The sequence below is a fragment of the Lepidochelys olivacea genome (genome assembly GCF_965140295.1).
Source record: "Lepidochelys olivacea isolate rLepOli2 genome assembly, chromosome: 24".
NCBI classification, from domain to species: domain Eukaryota; kingdom Metazoa; phylum Chordata; order Testudines; family Cheloniidae; genus Lepidochelys; species Lepidochelys olivacea.
In genome coordinates, this window is record NC_140434.1 from 8,410,667 (window position 1) to 8,437,541 (window position 26,875).

The 26,875-nt window shown below is 45.3% G+C and overlaps 1 protein-coding gene across 6 annotated transcripts in view; it reads right to left on the bottom strand.

The window, feature by feature from the left end:
- The window catches only part of SNX27 (sorting nexin 27), a 52,078-nt gene that overhangs the window by 14,448 nt on the left and 10,755 nt on the right, over window positions 1-26,875 (bottom strand). For all 6 annotated transcript variants that reach the window (XM_084613745.1, XM_084613744.1, XM_084613742.1 and 3 more), the window contains exons 2-8: window positions 15,619-15,850; window positions 9,442-9,634; window positions 8,294-8,358; window positions 6,600-6,704; window positions 5,236-5,314; window positions 2,027-2,190; window positions 1,312-1,401 (exon numbers count right to left, since the gene is read on the bottom strand). In XM_084613745.1, the coding sequence (XP_084469871.1) occupies window positions 1,312-1,401; window positions 2,027-2,190; window positions 5,236-5,314; window positions 6,600-6,704; window positions 8,294-8,358; window positions 9,442-9,634; window positions 15,619-15,850 (928 nt within the window). The remainder of the gene's footprint in view (window positions 1-1,311; window positions 1,402-2,026; window positions 2,191-5,235; window positions 5,315-6,599; window positions 6,705-8,293; window positions 8,359-9,441; window positions 9,635-15,618; window positions 15,851-26,875) is intronic.

Below are 26,875 nucleotides of genomic sequence, written 5' to 3' on the forward strand. Positions count from 1 at the left end.
GCCGTGCCTCCCCTCGCCAGACCCAACCCGCCCACGGGAAAAGCGTCTGTAGAAGACGCTTTTCATATGCTCCATGCAGGTTCTGGGGTGGTTGCGGAGGCACATACAGTACCACCTCCTCAGCCACCCCGGAACCTGCAAGGGGCATAATAAAACAAAAACTTCGCTGCCAAATGCCACAACCAGGGGTCCGGTGCCCGCAGCAGCCCTGGGGGAGGCAGCGCCTCCCTGGCCTATTATACCTGCAGCCCACGAGTACAAGGCGCAGTAAGAGCTGGCAAAGACTAACCGGGGAGAGGATTTCAAATTGGGAGATCATTGGCACCAGAGACCAGCAATCTACAGGCGGGAACAATGCTAGAGGCTGTGAGCATCCACCAAAGGTGATTAGGGAAATAAAACCTGACAGGATGGAGCTCCCATTCATAAAGGACAGCGGAAGGCCCCTTGTTTATTCAGTCTCAGTGATCCCAGAGCAATTCAGTAAGTTATTCCACGTACAAGCCCAGTGATTCTTCTGACCTTGAAGCTACATTTTCTGCCTCTGACAGCCCCAGCAGCAACAGGGAGGCTAGGACCAGAGCTCAGCTCACTGTGTGGTGATGTGCAAGGCAGGGTACCACCCAGCTTGCTCGTGCGCAGCCTCGTTGGCACAGACCAGAAGCCAGAGGTGTGTAAATAAAGTTACACTAGTGCCACAAGCACCAGCTATGCAGAGTGCTTGGCAATGGGTTTTAGAACCTTCCCCTGAAACGTCTGGTACAGGCCACAAAGAGAGAGGAGATACGAGATGAGACGCACCACTGGCCAGACCATTCTTGTTCTTAGAACAGATCCGGATGGAAACAGCCCTTTGATGATCAAATACTAAACGGGCAGAAGAGCTGCCATAAAAGGACCCCAACTGAGTGATTTATAAAAAGTCTTTAAGTGCTGTAGATTTACCAGCTCAATGTTTTTTAAACAAGAATTGAGTCTTGCCCCAGCAGCACATACCACACAAGTAAGGGAGTTTGACTCAACGCAACGCATGATCTGGTATATGGACATTAGCTCCATACAAACTAACTCACCGAGTGTTTTGGGAGTCTCGCTTACCAGTCAGCACCGTGATAACCTTGCATTCCCTTGTGTATTCAACCAACGCAAGTCAAAATACACCCACAGTGCTCTTCCAAACACAGCTTCCCTTGGAAAGTGGTACTTTTATAGCTTCACTGCAGACTGGAAAGGCACAGTCCAGGGCCAATGCATCTGGCTTCATTTGCCAGAGGAAACAGCCATTTCCAAGTAATGAGAAAATAAACATACCATAACCATCTTTTTCTGCTCAGACAGCTTCTGTAACTGGTAGGACTTTTCCTCGGCTTTGATGCAACCTTTCTTTACATCATCCACAGCCTAAACGAAAAAAGGGGGAAGGAAACTGAGCAAAGTTGAGTCTTCAACAGACTATTAAGGGATTTCTTCACTGGTCTGAAATGAAGTACTTTCACCTGGCACTTCTACAGGATAGTCATGTGCTTTACAAATATGCATTCAGTGCACAGCACCCTTGGGCAGTAGGTGACACGCTGGTTTTACAGAGGAGTAAATGAAGGAAAACAGGTGAAGTGACTTGCCAAACGAGACAATGAGTCAGTGAGAGCAGAGACAAGAACTCAGGGGTCCTAGCGTATCTGGTGGCTAGTGCAGGAGACGGAGTCTGAACTCCTGAGTTCTTCTGTTTGCTCTTTGAGGGCCTGAGCCAGTGATGAGTAGCAGCAGGATCCTGTACTCTGTTTATGAACCTGCCACGGAGTCACTGGGCGACAGTGGGCAAATCACTCAACCATCAATTTCCATTTCTTACACAACAGTGATGTACATAGGATGGGGCCTTCCCCACCCCAAGCTCTTCATGGCGCTGAGGCATTCAATGTCTTGGAATTCAAAATCGCTACAGCAACACGAGTGGGAGCTGGTTTAAATGGCCTGTGGTAAAGTTAGTTCAGCATTCCGAGGCAAGGAATTCACATGCACCCACCTGGTGGAAGAAGTAGGTAACTGCGAGGTCATTGTCATTCAGAAGGGCTTCCTCTTCTGTAGTGAAGAGCCATTTCCTGATAGTCAGACAAGTCCCCGGCACCGCCGAAGTGTAGTTCTGTACGTAGAGCTTGTGTGGGAATTCATTGGGCGCCAGTTTACGCACTGCAAGATGTATGGGAAGAGTAGGCTGAGCTCTTTGGGGCAAGAACCATCCTTTTGATCTGTGTTTGTACAGCACCTAGCACAATGAGTTGCAGGCCCATGACTGGGGCGCCTAGGCAATACCGCAACACACATGAATAGCTGTACCTCAAGGAAGTTACACTGCCTCGGCTAACACAATGCAAAGGCGAGTGAGTGAGCAGGTCCCCATGGAGCAGATGGGGTCAAGACCCCAGCTCTGCTTTTTCCAAGATCCTTCCCCCATCTGACTTTTGCCTTCACAATGTCAGAGCTTTACTAGGCTAGTCATTTGCAGGCTCAGGTCAACACACAGGCACCCCAGAAATCAGGAATTTGTATGAAACCAGAATCCACTCGCTTGACCTGCTGTCTGGGGAACGCTGCTGTCCAGGGGCTGTACCTCAAGTGTGTGTGGAAAGCAGCTGTGTAATGCAGGACTTCAGCTGAAAGCAGCCACGCTTGGCGAAGAAAGACCACATTTGTCAGACCGTCACAGTTTGTTTTCACTCTTCGTTGAAGAGTACAGGGATGTATCCTGCTCAAGCCTTCGATTTTGGTTCTCTGGCCTGGGCATTGGGGCATTCAAACCACAGGAGAAAACAATGCAGGGAAGAGTCTTGCTTTGGCCTATGGGAGTGGATAACATGGAATCCAGCGGGGCTACAATTCTTATGATCTATCATCGAGCGCTTCAGAACAGTACATTTTCTCGCACACACTGAAGCTGCTTTAAGATTCTCCCAAGCAACAGGAGGATCTCACACTATCTGGGCAGTCTGCCATCAGAACCAGAACAAAGACCCGTAGAGCAGTCAGTGACAAAGGAGCTGCCTTCAAGCTATTCAATACCAGCTCGGGATGATTGGTACCACAGGCAGCATGCCTTTGTTGTGAGTTTACTGTATTGAAAAAAACACCTTGCTAAACAACGAGGGAGAAGAACACAGTGTGAGCCAGCATAACCCACCTGAGTGGCTTTTCAGCCCACATTCAGGTAGGAACATTGTCCTTGCACTATCACAGATAGAGCTCAGTTGTTTGCAGAGAAACTAAATGGAGTGTGTATGGTATATACAGAACTGTGGCTATTCAGAATGAGTTTTACCAGTGCACCCGCCATGAAGGTTAACTAGAGCATTTCAATTTTCAATAGTTTGAAAAGCATGGCACTCATAAAAATAAGGAATAACTATTATTAATACGCAGCTCTTATATAGCACTGGTTAGAATCACGCAGTGTGAAAACTTCCTGTGTGAAGCTTTGCCAATACACCCCAATTCTGAACTCCAGCATGCCTGACATTCCTGTCTGGGCTCCCTACACAGCTCTGCCAATACATTTCAATCCTGTCCTGCAGCATGCTCTTCTAGGCAGCCGTTCTGCAGAAAAGGACCGAGGGGTGACAGTGGATGAGAAGCTGGATATGAGTCGACAGTGTGTCCTCGTTGCCAAGAAGGCCAATGGTATTTTGGGATGTATACGTAGGGGCATTGCCAGCAGATCGAGGGACGGGATCGTTCCCATATATTCAACATTGGTGAGGCCTCACCTAGAGTACTGTGTCCAGTTTTGGGCCCCGCACTACAAGAAGGATGTGGATAAATTGGAAAGCATCCAGCCGAGGGCAACAAAAATGATTAGGGGACTGGAACACATGGCTTATGAGGAGAGGCTGAGGGAACTGGGATTGTTTAGTCTGCGAAAGAGAAGAATGAGGGGGGATTTGATAGCTGCTTTCAACTACCTGAAAGGGGGTTCCAAAGAGAATGGATCTAGACTGTTCTCAGTGGTAGCAGATGACAGAACAAGGAGTAATGGTCTCAAGTTGCAGTGGGGGAGGTTTAGGTTGGATATTAGGAAAAACTTTTTCACTAGGAGGGTGGTGAAACACTGGAATGGAAACCTAGGGAGGTGGTGGAATCTCCTTCCTTAGAGGTTTTTAATGTCAGGCTTGACAAAGCCCTGGCTGGGATGATTTAGTTGGGGATTGGTCCTGCTTTGAGCAGGGGGTTGGACTAGATGACCTCCTGAGGTCCCTTCCAACCCTGATATTCTATGATTCTATGATTGCAGTCCCGGGCTCCCCACACACAAATCTGCCAATGCCCTGGGATCCTGCCCTGTCATCTCAGTGCCAGGTATCTCTGGTAAAGCAACTGTCAACTTGGTGGCATCAAGTGGTAATTTTGTGATTGAGGCTGCTGCACAGGACACAAGAATGAACCACAAAACGTTGATGATCCAGGATCAAGATCTGCATGCCAATCTAGTCTGCTGTGTCAGAGATATTTTAGAAGTGCTTTCTTTAAAAATCTAAAATGCTCCTGCAATCCAAGCCAGCGGGAACAGTTTGTACTATCTCAGCCTATATTGCACAATTAGCAACATAACACAAGGCACAAGGATTTAGGGCACTCCTGCAGCTGTATAAGAAAGCTGTTAACATACAGATTGTGAGAACAGGGCTAGGAATCAGGACCCCTTGGCTCAAAGCCTAGCACATAAAACCAAACACATTCACATCTAAGTTACCGGACTTCCTTCTGCTTCAGCAAATTCGGTTTGAAACTGGGTGAAAAACAGAAGCACTACTGCTGATGATTTAAGAAACCACAGATAAAATCAATAAGCTTTACTTCTCTTTAGCTGGCAGGGTGGTTTCATCATCAAAACCCCCCCAGACTCCCACAATCAAGGCTCAAATGCCATCAGAGTTCTCAGCCCTTCATCCTCCCAGGCACTATAAGAGCATCTTAAGCACACTGGAATCCTTAAAACTAAAACAGGTTTTCGTTTCTCACAATTTAGTCTCCTTGAACTGTTTAAAAAAGGGAAAGTCAAGCATTAGCAGAAACAAAAACTATCAAACTTCGAGGGCTCCTCATTATCAGAGTCTCCAAGGCCTGGCAGATTTCCCTTGGGGGCTCTGGATTTTGAGAGGAGGTCAGAGCTAAATGAGAACGCCAGCAGGCTCTGCCGCTGCAGAACTTTTGCGTGGTTGGGTTGGGAGGATTGAGACTTACCAAAGGAGTGATTGATCACTTCAAACAAGGCAAAGTAGTTTGCTGTAGTGCTGTCCATTCCTACTTTAGCAGCCACAGCCTAAAGTGCAACCAAAAAGAAAAATCGGGTCAGCAAAATAGTGTTCAGCCCGCACCCGACCTTCTTCGAGGACAGGGCCGGCCTAGCTTCACATATGTTATTTACAAGTCACCGATCCCAGGTATTAGTCACCAAGGAAAGCTTTAACGCTATTCCTGTTCAATCACAGTTTTTATTTAACTAGGGCTCAAAGTCTCTTGCTCTTTCCTTCTGTAAACTGCTCCAGATTTCAAGCACTGCCACAGCTGACAATTAGGTCATCTTTTCTTCTGGCGCCTCAAGTTTCAGTTCCTAGTACACCAGGCACAGACACCCTCCCCCGCTTCCCTTAGGAGTTTTTCCAGCAATACTTCAGTCCTATATGCTAACAGAGCCATGCTTAAGTAGGAGCTCAATACAAGTATGCAATTCAATAGACGGTGTCCTAAATGCATTAATATACAGAATCTGATCAGACAAGCACAGATTTTCACTGCATAAATCTAGAACCCATGAGATTTTACTGTCATGCATTTCCTTTGGCTCTGTTACTTATAGCAACACTTGCATTTGTTCAGGTTTCCTTCTGAACCTGTATCCCCCATTAATTTTCTACGAGCTACCATCCCCAGTTACAGCAGCATTGGCTGCATTTTGTTAACCTACTTTAAATGGATCCCTTGACGGCAGCACCACTCTCTAGGCATACTCACGAAGCAGTAAACCAGTTAAGATCACTATGGTGTGGGGTGTTGCAGTGACTTCAATGGGAGTTGAGAGGGGTCAGGACCTCCCCGGGGTCAGGCCTTAAACCTGCTAGTCCAACTCTACAAGGCAGCTAAATACTAACCCCACGCTCACGATTTCCCCAACGCAGAGAGCTCCTATTAAGACTCAAGTCACTGCCCTACTAGACAGCCGCACAAGAATCGTATGTTGGGTTTGCAAGCTCTCATTGCCTGCAGACAGCTAACTCTCTGCAGCAGCAAGACAAAATTTGTCTAGTAATTAGAGAAATCCTGCTGCAGCTTTTAAGATATCATCAGTGAAAATTAACAGAGCGACGACTCTGCCCTTGCAGGAGAAACTGCCAAAGGAAACACCATTTCACCAAGATGTAAGGTTGGATTTCTCCAGCTCTCTCTTCCCTGTTGTGTTATTGCAGGAACAGTTCCATTGGAACACACCCACCACGGAGAACAGCAATGGGAAAGGTCTCTCTGTGCATCTAGGGTCTTGCTTCAAGTTTGAACCACATTCATCTATTTCAGATATTTAGAAAGCTTCATGCAAATATGCACCTTACCTGATACACCTGGTCTGTAGTGCTGTTCTTTTTGACCCTGACTGTTACTGTTGTTGTGTCTGGTAGTGCTACTCTTAGTTCCACATCTGACACACCATTGTAATTCTGGAAAAGAGAAAATCCATCACAGTCCTTTCTTCCCATCATGCCACAGAGCATCCAACCAAGAATCACTAGATTTGTATCTCCTGCAGTACCTAGATTACTACAGTCCTGAAGAGGAGTTATTTTACCCCAGAGAAGTGATCTAGAAGTGGCATGGCACATATGCACTCCATGAGTTCAAATTAAATTGGCTACGTTTACAAGAAGATTTATTTTTCTAACGGCCAGCCCTGCAAACTCACACTGGGATCTGAGAATTAAAACAGGCTCTTTCTGGTTCACCCATCGCTATCGGTATCTATTTTATCTGGCCCCCATTATAACAGGATCCGAGTCCCACACAAATAGTAACGCATTATCCTCACAACACCCATGTGAGGCGGGGCAGGACTATTATCTCTCTTGTAGAGGGAGAACCGAGGCCCAGAGACATTAAGTAATTTGCCCAAGATCTCACACAGGAAGTCTGTTGTGGAGCAGGGAATTGAACCAGGGTCTCTTAAACCCTGGCCTAGTGCTCAAACCACGGGACCATCATCATCCCTTTCTAAGGGTTCTGTAGCCCAATTTTGGCCGGTGTTCATAGATGTAAGTGACAAGAAAATTTGTTCCTACAAACAGAACTTGGTTAACCATTCTGGTTGAGGCTGTGTGAGCCAGAACAGACTCCAGCTCCCATTCACTGGAGTCAAAGGTGTCAAGCGTCACTATAAATAAAAATACAGGAACCCATGAACAGGAAGGGGTCATTTTTACATAGTCAATTTTCAGAATATAACCACACTTCAAAATGAATCTTTTACAAGCCTCAGAAACTGATTTCTGATTGCAACAGAGGCAACTTTTTAAAAAAAGGAAGATGTGAATCCAGCTACTTCACAGGACAGGAACTTGAAAGAACCATTTCAGGTCACGATTGGAAAGGATTTTCCACTTGCCTGAATCAGTGCATTCTAAGTTTGCCAGTGAAGGAAGAAAAGCTCTTGGATACAGCAGCTCTACATACCACAAGAAGTTTTGGAGGAAAAGCAATAGCTGGTGATAAAATAACTCCCAATTGCTGCTTTGCAATCACAACTAAATCATTCCGAGATAAAATATTAATGTTTATAACACCTATTGCCTTGGCTTCCAAAGGCTGCACCATAAAATATGAGTAACATGCAAATGCAAAGCTACTCAAGCTACCAGAGGCTACACAGAAGCCAGCAGTGCTGCAAGATGCAACATTAACACAAGCAGCAAGCAACAAACCCCCATCAGTGGATCTAATATTGGGCCTGCCAAGGGGACATGTACAAAAGGCAAGGGTCCACTATTGAGAGAGTTTGGTTGCTTGTTTGTAGAAATCTGAACTCCAGGAACTGAAAAGAACGGCATCAGAGCTGTTCTTCATTGCAGCAATCCCCTGTATCAATAGCAGGCGGATATAACAGAGGCACATGGCAAACTCTGAGAAGTCTTTTGCCCCCATTATGATGGTACCTAGTGGCCAGAAACGCAGCTTTCTGCAGGAAGGTAACAGTTATGAAAGAGAAAACACAGCATCGGATTAGCACGCCGGCGTAGTCTCCAGCACGCCCACTTACCTCGTCCGATTCCGATAAGAACTCCTGCATGACGTCGCTCTCCCCAATAACTCGTATGGAGCACACTACAGGACAAAGAGAATGCTGCGTTAGTGGATCACACCTGGAAATGGGCAGAAACCAAACCAGGGGGTTGGTTTGAACAGAGCCTGGGGGAAGGGAAGATAACTTTCAGTCACTGATAGGTGGCCTGTGTGAAATGAAGTGGTACCTAAGCCCAGTCCACTAAGGGCAGGGTCCACAACGCTAACAGACACTGCTGATTTATTCCTTTCTTGAAAGACTTAACAGGGAGGCTGAGGATTCACTGGGCCATGGAAGGCAGGGCTGAGATATATTAACAATGTGCGAGAGAAGTTTGCTGTGCTAACACCCATGCTGTACCCACTCTAAGCAGAGAACCCTCAGGCTGTCAAACTTGCACCTGGCACAAGCATTTGCACGCACACACTTGATCCATCTCACCCAGCAATAGCCAATCCCTGCTGCTTCAAGGCAAGCCAAGCACAGGGCCATACCATGGGGTGAAAATTCCTTTCTGATCCCCATTTACAGTGCACGTGTGGGGCATGGTCTCTTACTAAGAACACTTACAAGGGCCACAGATAAAGCAGGGGATCTGGATGCAGCATTGCTACCCAGACAGCATAAGCAACTGAAGCCACAGAAGACTCCAGACTCTAAGCCACCAAGCTTAAACAGAGACACACTACCACCCTTTAAAAACACACAGCAGTGGCAAGGCCATGTTACTGCAGTCTGGCTGGGACTCCCTAAGAAAAAGATCTTAAGAACGATTCTCTCCACAATATCAAGTTTTCCTTATCTCCCTCTTATCCCCACTCTATCCAGCGTGTGTGTGTTTACTGGCAAGCGATACAACACTATAAATAACGGCCCACCATGCATTAAAGACTAACTATGTTTTGTTCTTGGAAGTGCTCAGCAAGCTAACACCCGCACCATTACGTCAAGTGAAGTTTGGTTTTTCCTGCAGCGTTTCGCTTGGAAAATTGAGCCTGGTTTTAAATGAGCCTCTTTTCCTTGCTGGTAGGCTTTACCGCCATCACCGTAAGACTACCTTTCACTTGCTTGAAAGCTGACAGCTTCAATGTAGCACTGGGCTTCTGGCTCAGCTGGCCCTTTACCTTTCTCTAGATACTCCTCGAGCCCTCGGCGCCTGGCATCCAACTGCTGCTCTGATAAAGAGAAAGGCCATTTCCCCGGCAAGCGTGGGAAGGTGAAATTGGCAAACTCCCGCTTCAGGTTCTGGTGGAGGATGGCAAACTCCCGGTACCGCTTCGAACACAGCTGCCTCCCTGCCATGTAAACATTGTAAACCTATCAGGATGCAGAGGGAAGAGAAGGACAGGAAATTTGTCTAGTGCAATAAAAAGCTTCCCAAATGTAAACAGATGCAGAGCTGCCTTCCTGAGTCTGCAGACAGCCTGAAATTAGCTGAGAGTTGTGAACTGCCTCAGTCATCTCAATGGGGTGTTGACTTTGAAGCTTAATGATAGGTTAGAAAATTGCCAGTAATTTAAATAATTTACTATGTCACAACCGAACGTTTGGTCAGAGAAACACACCAACTAATAATTCCAGGTATCACTATTTGACACAGCAATAGACTGGGGTGGGGGCAGTGAAACAGCTGGCAAAAGAAAAAGGGTTGCTGGAGTTCAAGCTGCCTTTCACCTACAAAAAACATGCACCCTAACCCTCTTTCCAAATGCCCCAACTGTGCACTATCCAGGTGCCACAGTGTCCAGCTTCCACCCTGACAACTTCTACAATGAAGAAAGTTTGAAGGTATCACAAACTGAACATCAAACAAGAAATACTGCACTGATTAGATCAATTGTTTCCATAGCCAATAACGCCACACACACACACACCACCATACATGTGTGTATATATACACACACACACAATATACACTTAAAGTGACAGCTGAATTTCCAGTCTGCTGCAGAATTCAGCATCACAGGGCCACAGAAATCCAGGGCCTTTGCTGCAATGTTTAGGTTCAGAAAACACGAGGCCTTAGTTAAAACACAGACATTCCTCCAGAGCCTAAAGACAGCCTCTGATCAAGGATCAGGCTTAGCAGTAAGAGGCTCTATTCAGCCATGGAGTCTATCAGGCACTGCCAACTGTGCAAGAGACAACGGGGCAGGGGAGAGGGGTTCAAATCTTTTGGAAACATCCTGTCATCCAACTAGCTTCCGTGCTGCGCAAACAGCTCTGATTTCATACAAAGGTCATTCAGGAAATGGAATTTGGCCTCTGTACCCTGATGGGAATTTGACATCAGAAAGGAAAGGAAAACTATCTAGAGCAAAGAGGGGGTTTGGGCAACTTTCAAAGATCTAACATATCTACAGATCATGCCTTCACCATTCAGCCAGGCTCCAATTTTAAGGTCAATTAGTCCTACATACTACATGTGGCAAGGTCTTTTACAAAGAATACTGTTAAGGGGTCCAGAAATGAGCAAGGGATTCAGAATCAGCGTTACCACCTGGACAGCATAATGCAGTGGTTCTCAACCAGGGGTCCAGGACCCCCGGCGGGCCACAAGCAGGTTTCAGGGGGTCCGCCAAGCAGGGCCAGTGTTAGTTTTGCTGGAGCCCAGGGAAGAAAGCCGAAGCCCTGCTGTGCGGGGCTGAAGCCCAGGGCCCCGAGCCCTGTCACCTGGGGCTGAAGCCGAAGCCCGAGCAACTTCGCTTTGCGGGGATCCCTGTTGTGTGGGGCCCCAGGCAATTGCCCTGCTTCCTATCCCCTAACACCGGCCCTGACTTTTATATGTAGAAATTGTTGTTGTGGCAAAGGTGGGCCGTGGAGTTTTTATAGCATGCTGTGGGTCAGAAAGAAAAAGGGTGAGAACCCCTGGCATAAAGAACTGAAGGCACGCACTAGGCTCTTATCCATTTTGCAGATGTCTTGGCATTGCTAATATGCCCACAGTGATAAAGAGGCCCCAAATGATGGGACACTGCCTTAACTAGCTTAATAGGAGGAAAGGAATGTGCTAAAGATATAAAACATGCTTACACCTTTTTGTCGACGTGTAAGAGAAATTTGCGTAACAGCAACCATCTCTCCAAAGTCACACATCAACCCTCCTTGGCATTTGCAACACTGAAAGCACTGGCAAGTCAGAGAAGTAGAGTATTTCAAAAGGCACCAAACTAGACACAAAAGAGAACCTTCCACAGCTCTTGGAAATCCAAAGAATTCTGAGTCCCACTTCGCTTCCAAGATCTGTACAGGGCGTGGTCTTGGAATCTGAATCAATTTGTTTTCAGCATTAGCTATATGAATAGCTGATCTGTGACCTTCCAAAAAAAGATATTTTTTCAAAGCACAACTCTTGTGTTGCTCAAAAGCGTATATTCATTCTTTTGGCATTGCATGACGTGATGCTGGAGAACGCCAGAGGAGGTGGGAAACAAGGAGGCGAGGCCAGTATCAGCTGACCTCCGTCCAGCTGAGAACATACATTGCATTTGTCTAGTCCTTTTAAGACTGCATTTCATCCCAGCCACATTACAGACTTCCTATAGCACTGATACAGCTGCTGTAGCTTCCCTGCAGATTTCTTCTCTTTACACTAAGACTCATGTTTCTATCACCCTTTCCCACGTGGTGCTACAGGATAGAACTGTGAAATGGGAAACTTGCACACTCCCTGTTCACACTATGTCTGGCCACAGCTCTGAATCCTTTGTTTCCATGAGGATCAAATTTGTTCCATTTAAACGCACACGGTACATGTCCTAGGTTACAAGCCTCACACTAGATTCTGCTTCTTGGTGATGAACCAAGTTCTAGTCCTCACCTCCCCACAAACACACATGCTTCTGTGCGTCTGCCCAGTTCCTGGAACAGTAACACTGTGTCAAGTTCTCCATGGGAAAATGCCTCCATTTTCTATGCTGTAAGGGGAAAAAGTAGCAAACTGGGAACCAATTCATCATTTGTCAGCTCCTTACGCTCCAAACTGTAACTGCAATGCACACAGACGGGATTGCTCTGGTTCACCAAGCTTTCAATCTGGGCAGAGCAATTCAAAAACCAGCTGAGTTCCCTTTAAAAATCCCTTCACCAGTGCACAACTGCCTTGCATCCCCCTCCACCCCACCCAAAAAGCAGCACCACATCTGACCCTGACATCTCATCTCAAGGCCCTCGGCAACTGTAGGTCCAGTTCTCTGTGACTGAAACAGCAGCTCTCTAGCCACTAGGAGGTGAAGGGAAGGTTCTGGGTAAGGTGATAAGATATGGGCAAAACGGAGAAAGAAAACCACAATCTGGGCAGTGAATTGGCCAATGCAGTTTTTACACTATTTCTCCCCCACCCCAGGCAATGTATTAATAACCAGCTTTTAAAGCACCCTAGCTGCCTGAGTGTTTAAGTACTGGGAACCAGTGCTGTGAGAATTTTCACTTTAACACTGATCTATGGGCCAGTCCCAGGAGCTGATGACTGGTAACTGTCCCCTTGACAATAAGTGCCTATTTGAGAGGGGAAGAATACCACACTTGTGGTTGGCTTCTGTCTCTGAAAACCAAAGGCCAGATGGAATTTCTTCTTTTTTGCTTTAAGACTCTTTGCTGATTTTTCTCATGGTTCAAACCCAACAGGTATGTTCTCAAAGCTACGCAAATCACCACTAAGGCTAATGGTGCTGAAGGGCTCTGGCCCCAACGGATGGAGTACAGGACACACCTCAACAAGTTTACTACGGAGGCACTTAGGGAACATAAAACACAACCAAAGGAGTCAAGTAAAATGGCCTAGATGAGGCCTGGCCAATTAATATCACTGGAACATGCCCAGAATTCCACTTTGCGACATGTAAGCCATTAAAATGAGATTCTCAGTGTAAATTTGCCTAATCCAGTCAACAGTTTTAGGTCATTCTCTGTGTTGCTTCCCAGCCATTATTCTGCTTGTAATAGATGGCTCACTTTTTATTCTGGCAGGTTGAAGCCCTCTCAGCCATGCTCTAGGTGAACGTTACAGGAGCAGTGCCCAAGAACATTCATGTCTCCATTTGCTCTTGGTAAAATTACTATGACCACGGGTCTCTGCAACGTGGCAGGTCCAACCTCTCACGCGTGATCTGACAGGGTGGCTCAAAAGTGAGAACGAGTTTGATCTCACATCATGAAAGTATCAGACTCACTCTCACAATTCAGGAGCAATTGGACGAGTATTCAAAAACAGCCTGGGACTGGAATGGCAGGTGGGACTGAGGACCAGGATTGAAGTCCATCAGCAGAGCTTGTAGGGATCCCAGAGCTGCAAAAACAGGGATGTTGCAGACCAAGATTGAGGTGATAGTTGTAGGGGTGAACAGGCAAAGCTTCTGGGTGTGTTACTAGAATTGCAGGGGTGCTGAGGAAAGGATTGAGGTGCATTGGCACAGATGCATGGGCCCCAGAATGGGAACAGCAGCAGATGCTGCGGATGTGCATTGGCAAAGCTCTATGGGCTCTGAAGTGCTAACAGGAGTGAAAATGTGTGTGAGTCATGTCTATAGACATGACTCAGACACACAAGGAGCTGAGTCTGGTAAGATGGTGCCATTTTTACACCGTCACCGTTCTGACTACAAGCAATCTTTAACCGATTCTACCCCCTTCCCCAGCTCTTACTGCTCTGGGAGTCAGTGATATGTTCTCAATTCGAAGCACAGCAAATGCCAGCAACACAAGCTAGATGGAAATACATGCAGCCTAGCTGCCAGCAACAGCCAGCACCAGTCTTTGGGAGGAAAGATGACTAACAGATTTTTCCCAATTGATTCAAACTAACAACAACAATCAGTAAGTAAACTTTAACTGCCACCAAGAGAAAAAAATAGAAGTTTATTTGGTGATCTGCAGGAATTAGATTATTTTTCAAAATTTAACACTGAAGGGGAAGTGCGTACTTTAATCATCCACAACTCAAATTAGGTTTTCCCCTCTCTACATCTCTGGGAGAAGGGAACCAGAATGGAAACATGCAAAATAGCTAGTGCATTCCAGTCCAAGCTGCAGCCAGGCACCCATGATAAGCCAGAGTCAATAGCAAGCCTCAGAGATGCATCTGCTTAGGCGGCAGTTTCAAGACAGACCATGTTATTTGAAAGAATGACCGCCAGCTCCCACAGTGAATGCAGCCAGGCAGGGTCTTCCACCCGGGAAGAAAGTGGTACTTTCTACAGCTGATCCCTAACTAATGAGAACAGAAAGGGAAAGAAATACACAATCTTAACATTTGTTATAGCACAGAGGTTACACACTTAGCCTGCTTATCAGGAGTACTGAACATGTAAACAGCTCCCACTGAATTAAGTGGGAGTGGCAGATGCTCAGCAACTGTGAAAATCAGGCCACCTTAAACACCTGTATGTGAAATCTTTGACCCCATCCCTGAACAGTAGTGAAGGATCACTCATACACACAGCACATTCTCAGGAAAGGCAGCAGAGTGAAACCAGTACAATCACTGTCAATTTCACTCTGCTGCGTGGGAAGCTGTAGGGACACAAGCATGAGAGGAGAGTTTTTCTTAAATGATCATACTCCTTAGGTACTGATTACAGATGTTCCAGGCACTTAATATAAAACAGGATATAGATGCATATATGAGCTAACTGATGGTACTGAATAGAAAGTGTCAACCAAAGGCCATTTGTCAAGGTCTCCCTCTGGGACCCACTGCTCAGAACTACCGCACTTGTATGAACTGGTTAGAAACTGACAGATAACGCAGTTCAGAAAAAGAGTAAGCTTGGGGCCAGTGTAAGTAACATACCTTTGAAAATAACGAGCATCACGAATGAGCTGGTCCTGATCCCAACAGGAACATGTTGGCATCAAAAAAACACCATTATAACAGGCACTAATTGGCTTCCTTGCTGGCAGACTCCGCAGAGAAGCCAAGGGACTGAATAAACCATGGAGGCCACGGTCATCTCAGCCCCAGAAGAGGTTCCTCTGTTATGATGGGTCCTTCTCAGCCTCTCAAAATCACATACAGAGGAAAACTCACACTACTGCTGCTCTATGAATCAGAGGCCTTCATACATGGGACTGTTAATCACCTTTTACATGCACTAAAATTAAAGAAAATAATGGGAGTTGGAGTTCCAAGATATGGTCAGTATTACAGCCTCTTTGGGGTTGAGGGAGAGGGTCTGGCAACCAGAATCCAGGGATCAGATTAAAAACTAGGCCTCTCTGAAAACTCTGACAGCTTAGAACCTGATCAGCAGGAAAACAAACCAATCCTGGACTCCACAAGGCATGCTCAAGCCAATACTAACCACAAACTTCTCGCCGTTCTGCTCCACATGTTTGTATGTGGGGATGGAGATGGGCACAGCTTGCTTTTCAGTGTAGTCATAGAACGACTGCCCCAAAGAGTCGTCGCTGGGGTCGAGGTTATCAGCCTCATGGGGCGGAACGGATAACACTGTCAGTATTAACTCCTTCTCTCCCGCTCGAATCAGGTCCACCACCTGCTTGTGCGTTGCCCCTTCTACATTCACGCCATTCCTGGGAAGGGAAAAAACAATAAGGCTATAAACAAGGCAGATGTCCCTAAGAAGCCGCAAAACCAAGCCAGGTTTCAGAGTAGCAGCCGTGTTAGTCTGTATTCGCAAAAAGAAAAGGAGTACTCGTGGCACCTTAGAGACTAACCAATTTATTTGAGCATAAGCATAAGCATGAGCATAAGCTTTTGTGAGCTACAGCATCCAATGAAGTGAGCTGTAGCTCACGAAAGCTTATGCTCAAATAAATTGGTTAGTCTCTAAGGTGCCACAAGTACTCCTTTTCTTAAAACCAAGCCAGGATCAGCCTAAAAAAGTGTGAAAACAACGTGGCTCTTCTTATTTACTCCCTTTACAACATTATTAGCTGAAGCTGCCTAATATCATGCGGTTTGACATCCCATGTCCTTTCAGTGACTTCCACCAGTCATGAATTTGAGCCAATACCTATTTAGCTCCCAAATTGTAGGTTTTGCAAAAAATAAAGTAAATAAAAAGGGGGATTGGATCCTCCTGATGAATGGAACTGGTTTCAGTTTTATGGCAGCGGAAATAGGATTTGCAATTTAACACTTCACTTGCAGTGCTGGGAAGCCAAACACTACCTTGAGGTATGCCAGTACAAGAGAACTGAATAGATCTGATCAGTAGAGATGGATGAAATTTTCTCAGCAAATAGTAAATTTGCCAAAAAGTCCATTTTTCAGGGCCCCCAAAACTATTAGCAAATTCAGCTAACAGATTCAGCTGGAATTTTTTTTTTAAGAAGTATCTTTCCAAAAATCAAAAGTTGTATTTCATTTAGAAATTTTTCTAATTTTTTTTTCTAAAAAACAAAAGAAAAGGGGGAAGCTCAACCCTCCCAAATGACCCAAAAAGCAAAAAAATACCAAAAACATTTTGTTTTGGGTTGAAATAAATGTTTTAATTTTTTTCATTTCGGTGCAAAAAAAAAAAAAAAATCAGTTACGGGTTGAACCGATCCAATTTTCCCCACACACACACTTTTCAGTTTGGCCCCCGGATAGAAAAATATCAGCTCTATTGACCAGTTTAGTTTCACTCTCCAACCTATGCGAAGTCCCAAAAGTAAAAGATTTATTGATAGCGAAACGCCCATTCGATTTTAAATCAATGATCAGTTTTTGATAATTTTTTTAATACTAATACGCCTGCTGTAATTTTCAAAATAGGCTTTACTATTTACTACAATTCTTCACCCTCCCAAAATGTTCATTGCTAGATAGGTCCCTGGAAGATGAACTTGTCGCTTTCGATTTAAAGCACAAATCTAAGGAGGTCCAAGGTTAGGGAAGCAAAGCTTTATAATGAATATTGTGCATTGTTCCAATCAGGCAGCAAACAGAAAGCAGCTTTAATAGATTTTAAGGCCTCAAGGGACCACTATGATCACTTTGTTGACCTTCTGCACAACACTGGCCAGAGAATTTAATCCAATAATTTCTGTATCTAGTCCCATAACTAACAGTTGAGTTAGAGCAAATATTTAAATTAGGAAATAAACCCAATGTAAAAAAATGGAAGGTTTGAAACTCTTGACACTAAGTGGTCTCTAAGAACTGCAAATGTTATTGCTCTCTCAACAACACACACTGGACAGTCAAGCTCTGCTAAGTTCTGTTCCAAGGATAGCCCAAGACACAACAGACCACACCTGGTTACCAGTTTTTAAAGGCATTTGTTTTGTAGTCAAATAAAATCCAAACATAGCTGTTTTGTTTTTTCTTCCAGTTCTGGGGAGGGGGGGGGGAAAAGCTGTTTTTCTCCCAGATAAGAATTAAATTTAGCAGCAAGCCTCCATAGATGGTGTCAACGGAATAGTCTCTGTCAGGGTTTGGTATCTGAAACATCCAGTTGTATAAACAAGAACAGTCCAAGCTGCATCCCCGCTAATCAGCCCAGATGCACTGGAACTGGGCTGCAGGCTCCAGACAGAGCACATCTCATCTGAAGGGACCAGTCCCCTTCTCTTCATTAACTGCACAGGCTGCTCAAAAACACATACTTGGAATGACATGAACACAGAATTAGCTCAGGGATAGGGCAATGAGAAACTCCTTTAATCTTGGGGTCGCTGGTTCCAATCCAACTAAAGTCAGAGTGACCAAAACTAGGCCCACCGATTTGTTTTCTTGCCACAAAGGAACTGCTCTGTCCTATCAAGCTAATTGTCCATCATGTCCCATATACTGTGCCTCTGGCCATGAACACCTAATGCTTCAGAGGAATGCAAAAGAAAAGCTGTGCGCACTTAGTTATGAAACACTGCCCATGCGAGCGGAGGAAGAGAAATTTTTCTTAAACACCCCCCTCAGGCAATTCCATATCTCCCTCCTTGAGCGTGAGAATGGATTTTCATTATCTAATTGAGGAAAGCCACAACCACCACTCTCAGAATTATCCAAGCCTGCTTGAAATGCAGCCACCGTATTTAGCTTTCTGTCCTTCCAAATTCTCCTTAACACTGAAATAAAAAAAAAGGCAGCTCTTACTGCTTAATATCCAGTACCTTTTACTGAACTTTTACTTATAGGAACATCCCTGAAAAGATTGTCTAAATTACAAATCCGATTCAAGGTTCTGAACCAAGCCGAAAAAACTGCTTAAGAGGGTACTCATAGAAATGGACAGGATCAAACTGTCACAGCCAGGTTCAAGTTACTCTCTGGACCAGGGTATTAAGCGTGGTCATTAAAATTCTGTTCAAAGCTCTATGCAGCCAGGGTTTCCGTATCGTTTTAAAAGGCAAAAGTGAACCTTCCCCACACACTGCCTTCAGGTTCTTCTGGGCTTAGAGGAGTTTGCAGAACAATGAAAGCTCAAACGCTTTGAGCACCTGAGGAAGGTGGCATTACTTTGTGTACAACGGTGCGGGTACTAGCCTGGGACATGGGCTCAATTCCCTGCTCTACCACAGATGTCCTGCGTGATCTTGGGCCAGGTACTTAGGGCTTGTACACACTACCACTGATGTCACTCAGGGAGTGTGAATAAGCAATATGTTTCACTGACCTAAATGCCAGTGCAGACAGTGCTCTCTCTCCCCCATCAACATAGCTATTGCCTCTTGCAGAGGTGGTTTTATTATGCCAACAGGAGAGCTCCCTCCCATCGGCATAGAGCATCTTCACCAGATGCATTACAGTGGTGCAGCTGCACCGCTGTAGTGCTTCTAGTGTAGACTGGCCCTTAGTCTCACTGTGACTCAGTTCCCCAACTGTAAAGTGGGGATAAGAGCAGGGTTCTACCTCACAGAGGTGGCTGTGTGGATAAAAACATGAAAGCAGTGGTTCTCAATCGGCGACCCAATCAGCACACAGCTGCGGCTCATGTGACCTCCTCAGGGCCATACAGGTACAGTAACTCCTCGCTTAATGTTGTCATTATGTTCCTGAAAAAATGCTACTTTAAGCGAAACGATATTAAGCGAATCCAATTCCCCATAAGAATTAATGTAAATAGGGAGGGGGTTAGGTTCTGGGGGGGGGGAAGGGGGGATAAATATATGTGTATATATATATATATATATACACACACACACACACTATAAAGTTTTAAACAAATAATTGAATACTGTACACAGCAATGATGATTGTGAAGCTTGGTTGAAGTGGTGGAGTCAGAGGGTAGAATATTTCCCAGGGAATGCCTTACTGCTAAATGACGAACTAGCACCTGGCTAAGCCCCCAAGGGTTAACACATTGTTGTAAATGTTGTACAAGGCAACATGGAGGGAGGAGACACAACAGACCCATGGCAGTGGCTGCAAACATTCCCTGCAGAAACTGAACGTGATGAACCACCCATGCTATCCCATTAAAGCACACCACTCCCTCCACTTTCCAAAGTACTGGGGGTGGGGAGGGTCCATGAGACAGGCACACACACCATGTGCGTGTCTGAGAGAGAAAGAGAGACAGACAGACACACAGCATGTGTGAGTGAGAGAGACAGACACACATTGCCCCTTTAAGTATGCTGGCCACACTCTAAGTACACTGCCTTTTTAAGAAGATCAGCAAGCTGAGACAGCAGCTGCTGCCAGCAAGCTCCCTCTGTCCTGAGCCCTGTCATATCCCCTCCTGCTCCGTGGAGATGCGGTACAGAAGTGGGGGCATGGATACCCTGACATCAACACCCCTTCCCCCACCCCCCCGCACAGCAAGGAGGCGGCGCCCAGGAGCAGCTCCAAGGCAGAGGGCAGGAACAGCACACAGCAGAAGGGGGAGGGACATCTGAACTGCAGGCAATTGATAGCCTGCTGGGCTGTGCACAGGGAACTTAGGGGAGCTAGTAGGGGGGCTGCCGGCCCACCCTAGTTCCATGCCCCCCACCAGCTTGCTCCAACAGGCTGCTTTTCCTGCAAGCAGTGGACAAAGCAGGTGGCTGCCAAACAATGTTATGAGGGAGTATTGTGCAACTTTAAACGAGCACATTCTCTAATGGATCAGCAAACAACATTAACCAGGACAGTGAGGAGTTACTGTAGGATATATATTGTGTGGATGCAGCCCACATAACACATTCAGAGCTGCATATGTGGCCCACAATAGTAAATAGTGTGAGAACCACTGCATTAAAGAATGGGAGGCACTGTGCTCCTAGCAATGAGGGCCGGGTAAGTACCTAAGACAGATAGCTATCTAAGATGTGTCCTACAGTCCCTCATCACGGATCACCTCCTGCCACAGGATTAGAGTGTGTATGGCTCCCTTTAAATTCGCATTCTGGATATTATAATGCAGCCATAACTGTCAACTGAACCAAGCTGTCCGTCACTGAAATTTAGTGCCACAATAAAAATGAGAAAAGGAGTACTTGTGGCACCTTAGGGGCTAACAAATTTATTTGAGCATAACTTTTGTGAGCTACAGCTCACTTCATCGGATGTGGAAAATACAGTGGGGAGATTTATATACACAAAGAACATGAAACAATGGGTGTTACCATACACACTGTAATGAGAGTGATCAGGTAAGGTGAGCTATTGCCAGCAGGAGAGGAAAAAAACCTTTTGTAGTGATAATCAAGCCATTTCCAGCAGTTAACAAGAACGTGTGAGGAACAGCAGAGGGGGAATGTAATGACACATCCACTCCCAGTCTTTATTCAAGCCTAATTTAATGGTGTCCAGTTTGCAAATTAATTCCAATTCAGCAGTCTCTCGTTGGAGTCTGTTTTTGAAGTTTTTTTGTCGAAGAATTGCGACTTTTAGGTCTGTAATCGAATGACCAGAGAGACTGAAGTGTTCTCCGACTGGTTTTTGAACATCATTCTTGACGTCTCTCATTTGTTCCATTCAACTGAAGTTCACGTGCTTCAAGTTTACCCTGCATGGGAATTGTACAGAATTACACTGGGTCTGTGAAACCCCAAGATACTTATTTCATGAGTAGGACCCCACCAAATTTACGGCCGTGAAAAATGCATCACAGACCATGAAATCTGGACTCCCCTGTGAAACCTGGTCTTTTGTGTACTTTTACCCTATACTATACAAATTTCACAGGGGAGACCAACATTTCTCAAACTGGGGGTCCCAACCCAAAAGGTGGTTGTGAGGGGGTGGGGGGGATGTCACGGTATTGCACCTCTGTGCTGCCTTCAGAGCTGGGCAGCTGGAGAGCAGAAGCTGGCCAGCCTCCCAGCTCTGAAGGCAGCGCTGCTGCCAGCAACAGCACAGCACCAAAGGTGGCAACACCACAACCCCCCCGCACAATAGCCCCCATGATCCCCTTTTGGGTTGGGGCTCCCACGGTTACAACTCTGAAATTTCAAGTTTAAATATCTGAAACCATGAAATTTATGATTTTTAAAATCCTATGACTGTGAAATTGACCAAAATCTACCATGAATTTGGTAGTGCCCTATTCATGAGACAGCAATCATAGAATATCAGGGTTGGAAGGGACCTCAGGAGGTCATCTAGTCCAACCCCCTGCTCAAAACAGGATCAATCCCCAACTAAATCATCCCAGCCAGGGCTTTGTCAAGCCTGACCTTAAAAATATCTAAGGAAGGAGATTCCACCACTTCCCTAGGTAATGCATTCCAGTGTTTCACCACCCTCCTAGTGAAAAAGTTTTTCCTAATATCCAACCTAAACCTCCCCCACTGCAACTTGAGACTATTACTCCTTGTTCTGTGATCAACTACCGCTGAGAACAGTCTAGATCCATCCTCTTTAGAACCCCCTTTCAGGTAGTTGAAAGCAGCTATCCAATCCCCCCTCATTCTTCTCTTCCGCAGACTAAACAATCCCAGTTCCCTCAGCCTCTCCTCATAAGTCATGTGTTCCAGTCCCCTAATCATTTTTGATGCCCTCCGCTGGACGCTTTCCAATTTTTTCCACATCCTTCTTGTAGTGTGGGGCCCAAAACTGGACACAGTACTCCAGATGAGGCCTCACCAATGTCGAATAGAGGGGAACGATCACGTCCCTCGATCTGCTGGCAATGTCCCTACATATACATCCCAAAATGCCATTGGCCTTCTTGGCAACAAGGGCACACTGTTGACTCATATCCAGCTTCTCGTCCACTGTAACCCCTAGGTCCTTTTCTGCAGAACTGCTGCTGAGCCATTCGGTCCCTAGTCTGTAGCGGTGCATGGGATTCTTCCGTCCTAAGTGCAGGACTCTGCACTTGTCCTTGTTGAACCTCATCAGATTTCTTTTGGCCCAATCCTCTAATTTGTCTAGGTCCCTCTGTATCTTATCCCTACTCTCCAGCGTATCTACCTCTCCTCCCAGTTTAGTGTCATCTGCAAATCTTGCTATCCAAGAATTGTTTCCTTCAGTGTGAAGTTAGTGTTGTTAAACAGTGCAGCAATAGACAGTCCGAGAGACTGACGCCATCTGTCTGTCCATAGACCAGGTTCAGCACAAGGGGCCGCAGGTCATGTTTTCCTCACACTGTCTGCCGCCTCTGTGCTTCAATCCAGACCTGAAATGGGGAGGGGGAGTTGGGCGGAGGAGAGAATTCAGTTACTGTGGCCCATTCAATCCCGGGTTTCCCGGAGAGACTGCCACGGATTGCCAGTTGTGATGGTGGTTTTGGTAATATGGACGACTATACAATAGGAACTGGACTGAGATCCACCAGATTCATTTCACGAGGGCTACAAGATGGAAACAGTTTTTAGTCACTCACAACCTGAGCTGGATACGACCTAGGACCCTAGAAGAAAAAACTCAATACTCATTCCCAGTCACCAGAGCCACCCCCGTCTCTCTCCTGACAGAGGTCATGCCAGCAAGAAACATAATTCAACTGCCCTCCTCTCCTCACTCACAATTTCTAGAGCTTGCTTAACCATGCCTGCTTCCAGGCTGATCTGAAAATGGCTGCTTCCTTGTGCAACTGGATACAGACAGCCCCAGTTCCCTTCTAGAACCACACTTCCTCCCAGAGCTGGGAACGGAACCCGGGTGCCTCAACTCCAAGTCCTGTCGCTAACTACTGCAATGTATCATTTCATTTGCACAAAAGTAACTGTCTGTGAAGCCCCCCGCCCCCCCCCCCCGCCACCCAGTCACTTAAAATATCAACCCAACAGGCTTCTTTATAAGCCCAGACACGATTTCAGTGGCAGTCCTGCTGCTGCTCCACTGCACTAGGCCCCAGCTCGGCAGTACAAAGGCGCTGAAGGGAGCTGTGCAATATCACAGGGGCCAGAGGCCTAGCACCTGCGCAATAAAGTCACCATAGCAACTCAGCCAGGAGTAATCACCTCCAAGCCAAAGAAGGGGAACGGTACTTCATAACCAGGGATACTAGTTTTCTGTGATATAAAAACCAAAATTCTCTGATTTTAAAAAAAAAAAAAAAAAAAACAGCATTTTTCCGTGATTACAATGAAACGCGGAACTTTAGTTTCCCTAGCCACAATATATACAGGTATCAGTTGAACACGACGTTTTACTGATGTACAGTAGAACCCAGTTTATCCGAGCCTCCATTATCCCGCTCTCTGTATTAACCGAACCACCAGCTGGCCAGGGCTGAAAGCAGCGGGGCTAGGGCTGACAACTAACGCTCCGGGCTGGCGGTTCTGTTAATACAGAGAAGCGGATAATGGAGCGCAGATAAATGGGGTTCTACTCTATATTTTTTCACAAAATGTAAAAACTAAAGATTTTCTGTAAAAACGCAAATTCCACAATTTTCTGTGGCAAATGGATTTCTAGGATCCCTGATAATATGGCACGGACAAATCAGAAGCCTCCAGAAGGGCGAGATAAGCTTAGCCAAACTACGTAATATTTACTCAGTGATAGAACTGTTTGGTTTTCCAGAATTTAAACACACTGGTTCCTAAGACAATTGGACACTAGAGGATTTTTTGGACATGAGTGCATTTTGTTTTGGTTTTACTTCCACCCTTGTCTGGACGTTGTAAGAATGATACTAAGTTCCCCTTGCCTTCCAGCAGACTCGCCCTGTCCCAGAGGAGAACTAGTTGGCTCCTATCCAATCTGAGATGTCTCGCTGCAAGACGCAAAGTTGTATGGAGCCCCAAGGTGGAACCCTTAACGAGGAAGCATTGGTAGCATTCACTACCAATGGGCTGGAGAACCAAAATGATCTGCCATGACAAGGCTCGCCAGCCCCTGGGCAAGGCATCCTGCTAGAGGGAGCCATTTGCGGTACATGGTTTTCCTAGTGTAAATGGGGCCTTGGGGGACACTGACCTAGGCGCTGACTCCATGGCTGGAGCACCCACGGATCAACTCCTCCTCCTGCCCCCCTGCATCCCTTGTGCCCACTGGGGCATCGAGAAGCTCCTCCCCCCTCCCTCCAAGTGCCTCCCACAATCAGCTGTTCAGTGGCATGCAGGAGGCACTGGGAGGGAAGGGGACGGGTGGGGGCAGGAAGAGGTGGGGAAGGGAGCAGGAAGAGGCAGGACTGGGGCGGGAGTCGAGCAGCTCCCGGGAACTGGTGAAGTCAGTGCCTCTGGACATAGATATTTTTGACAAGGTAGGATTTCCCCACATCGCTATGCTTAAAAAGGGATATTTCCAAGGTTTACAGTATTTCTGGTTTTAAAAGTTTTTACATTTATAAATCTCTTTAGAAAACGTTTGAGGATTTCATTCTCCTAAACCATCTCAAGAGAAATGCTAAAACTATCCCAGAACACTTAAACTGTGTGGATAAAAATCAGTTATTTTGGGGGAGGGGGATCAGTTTTTATTTAAATCAGATTTTTTGATTTGGTTATTTAGATTATAAATTTTTCATTAAAAACTGTTTAAAACGAAATCTGAATTTAATACAAAATATGTTGAGGACTAAGCTTGTTATAATCTCCTAAAACATTTAAATAAAAAAAATAAATATGCTGAATCCATGATCCTCTATCAAAAACTCAGTTAAAGGCTGCTTTTCTATATAAAGAAAGAAACGGGGGGCGAGGGGAAATCTAACTTTTACGGTCAAGCTTTATAAATAGGGTACAATGGTAGTAAATAAGCAATACAGCATTCATTTTCTAACATACTAAATATGCACAATTAAGAAGCTGAAAATATTAAGCTACATAATTGCTTAAATAAATGCATATCATTATAGTGTACCCACCTAAAAAAGATGTACCAAATCTAGTGTGAAGGCTCTGTTTAGCAATAATCAACATGTTTCAAATGTGAGTGTGCCTTTCTTTAGAAAATAACTCAGATACAAAGGTAAAAGTTGATTAAAATTGAAGATTTTAAATGGCAGCTTTCCACATCGTGATTTAAAATCAATCCAGCCTGAGGGAAAAAGTTTGAAATCAACTTTGTCCTCCCCTAGTGGAGAGCAAAATGTCAACAAAAGACTAACTCTAAAAGCTGCCTTCTCACCTGTGTGCACCTTTCACCCAACAAGTCCCAACCATCCCACTACTGGAGGAGAATGTTCCAGGGACCAAAATATGTGTAGGTTTTAAAAGTGACCTCTTTCTAAGGAGCCGAACCAGCAGAACTGTTACTCTCACCATGATTTCATGTATCGTCCACCTCTGTTAACAGAGCACTCTTCCCCAGCCCACTCCCTCACCTCTTTCTGTTCTTGACACCTGACTTGGAGCATGTATGATTCTGAAGTTTTACATTATTTTGAAGTTTACAAGTTTTAAATAATTTAAAATAATGTAATGAAGTTTTACATTATTTTGTTTTTGAGTACAGTTATGTAACAACAAAATCTACATTTGTAAGTTGCACTTTCATGACAAAGAGATTGCACTATAGTACTCGTAGGAGGTGAATTGAGAAATACTATTTCTTTTGTTGACCATTTTTACAGTGCAAATATTTGTAATAAAAAATAATACACACTTTGATTTCAATTACAACACAGAAAACAATATATATGAAAATGTAGAAAAACATCCAAAATATTTAATAAATTTCAATTGGTATTCTATTGTTTAACAGTGCGATTAAAGCTGCAATTAATTTTTTTGGAGTTAATTGTGTGAGTTAACTGCAATTAATCGACAGCCCTAACTTTTTTCCATGAGTATTGTTACATTAGCAGGTCCTTCCTCACCATAGGAATTAGGGCTGGAAGAGACTTGTTCAACCATCCAGTCTGCCTGCAGCTCAATCCTAGGATAAAGATGATACATCCTATGAAGTGAGCTGTAGCTCACGAAAGCTTATGCTCAAATAAATTTGTTAGTCTCTAAGGTGCCACAAGTCCTCCTTTTCTTTTTGATGATACTTCTGCAATTTCATCTTTGACAACAAGGCATAAAACCCTGAAATTCCTGGGGAAATGGAGAGAGAGTCTCTCTTATCGGCTTGACTATTTTCCCTGTGTAAAGCCCCACACCAGTAACACATACATGGCTCTACCCCAAAGAGCTTACCATCTAAACAGTAATGTTTCAGACAGTGGAACAGTCTCTAAGGCTACGTCTACACTACAGCCTATGTTGGCATAATTTATGTCGCTCAGCATGAACAAACCACCCCCCGAGTGACATAAGCATTGGTGTGCACAGCGCTACCTCTGCAGG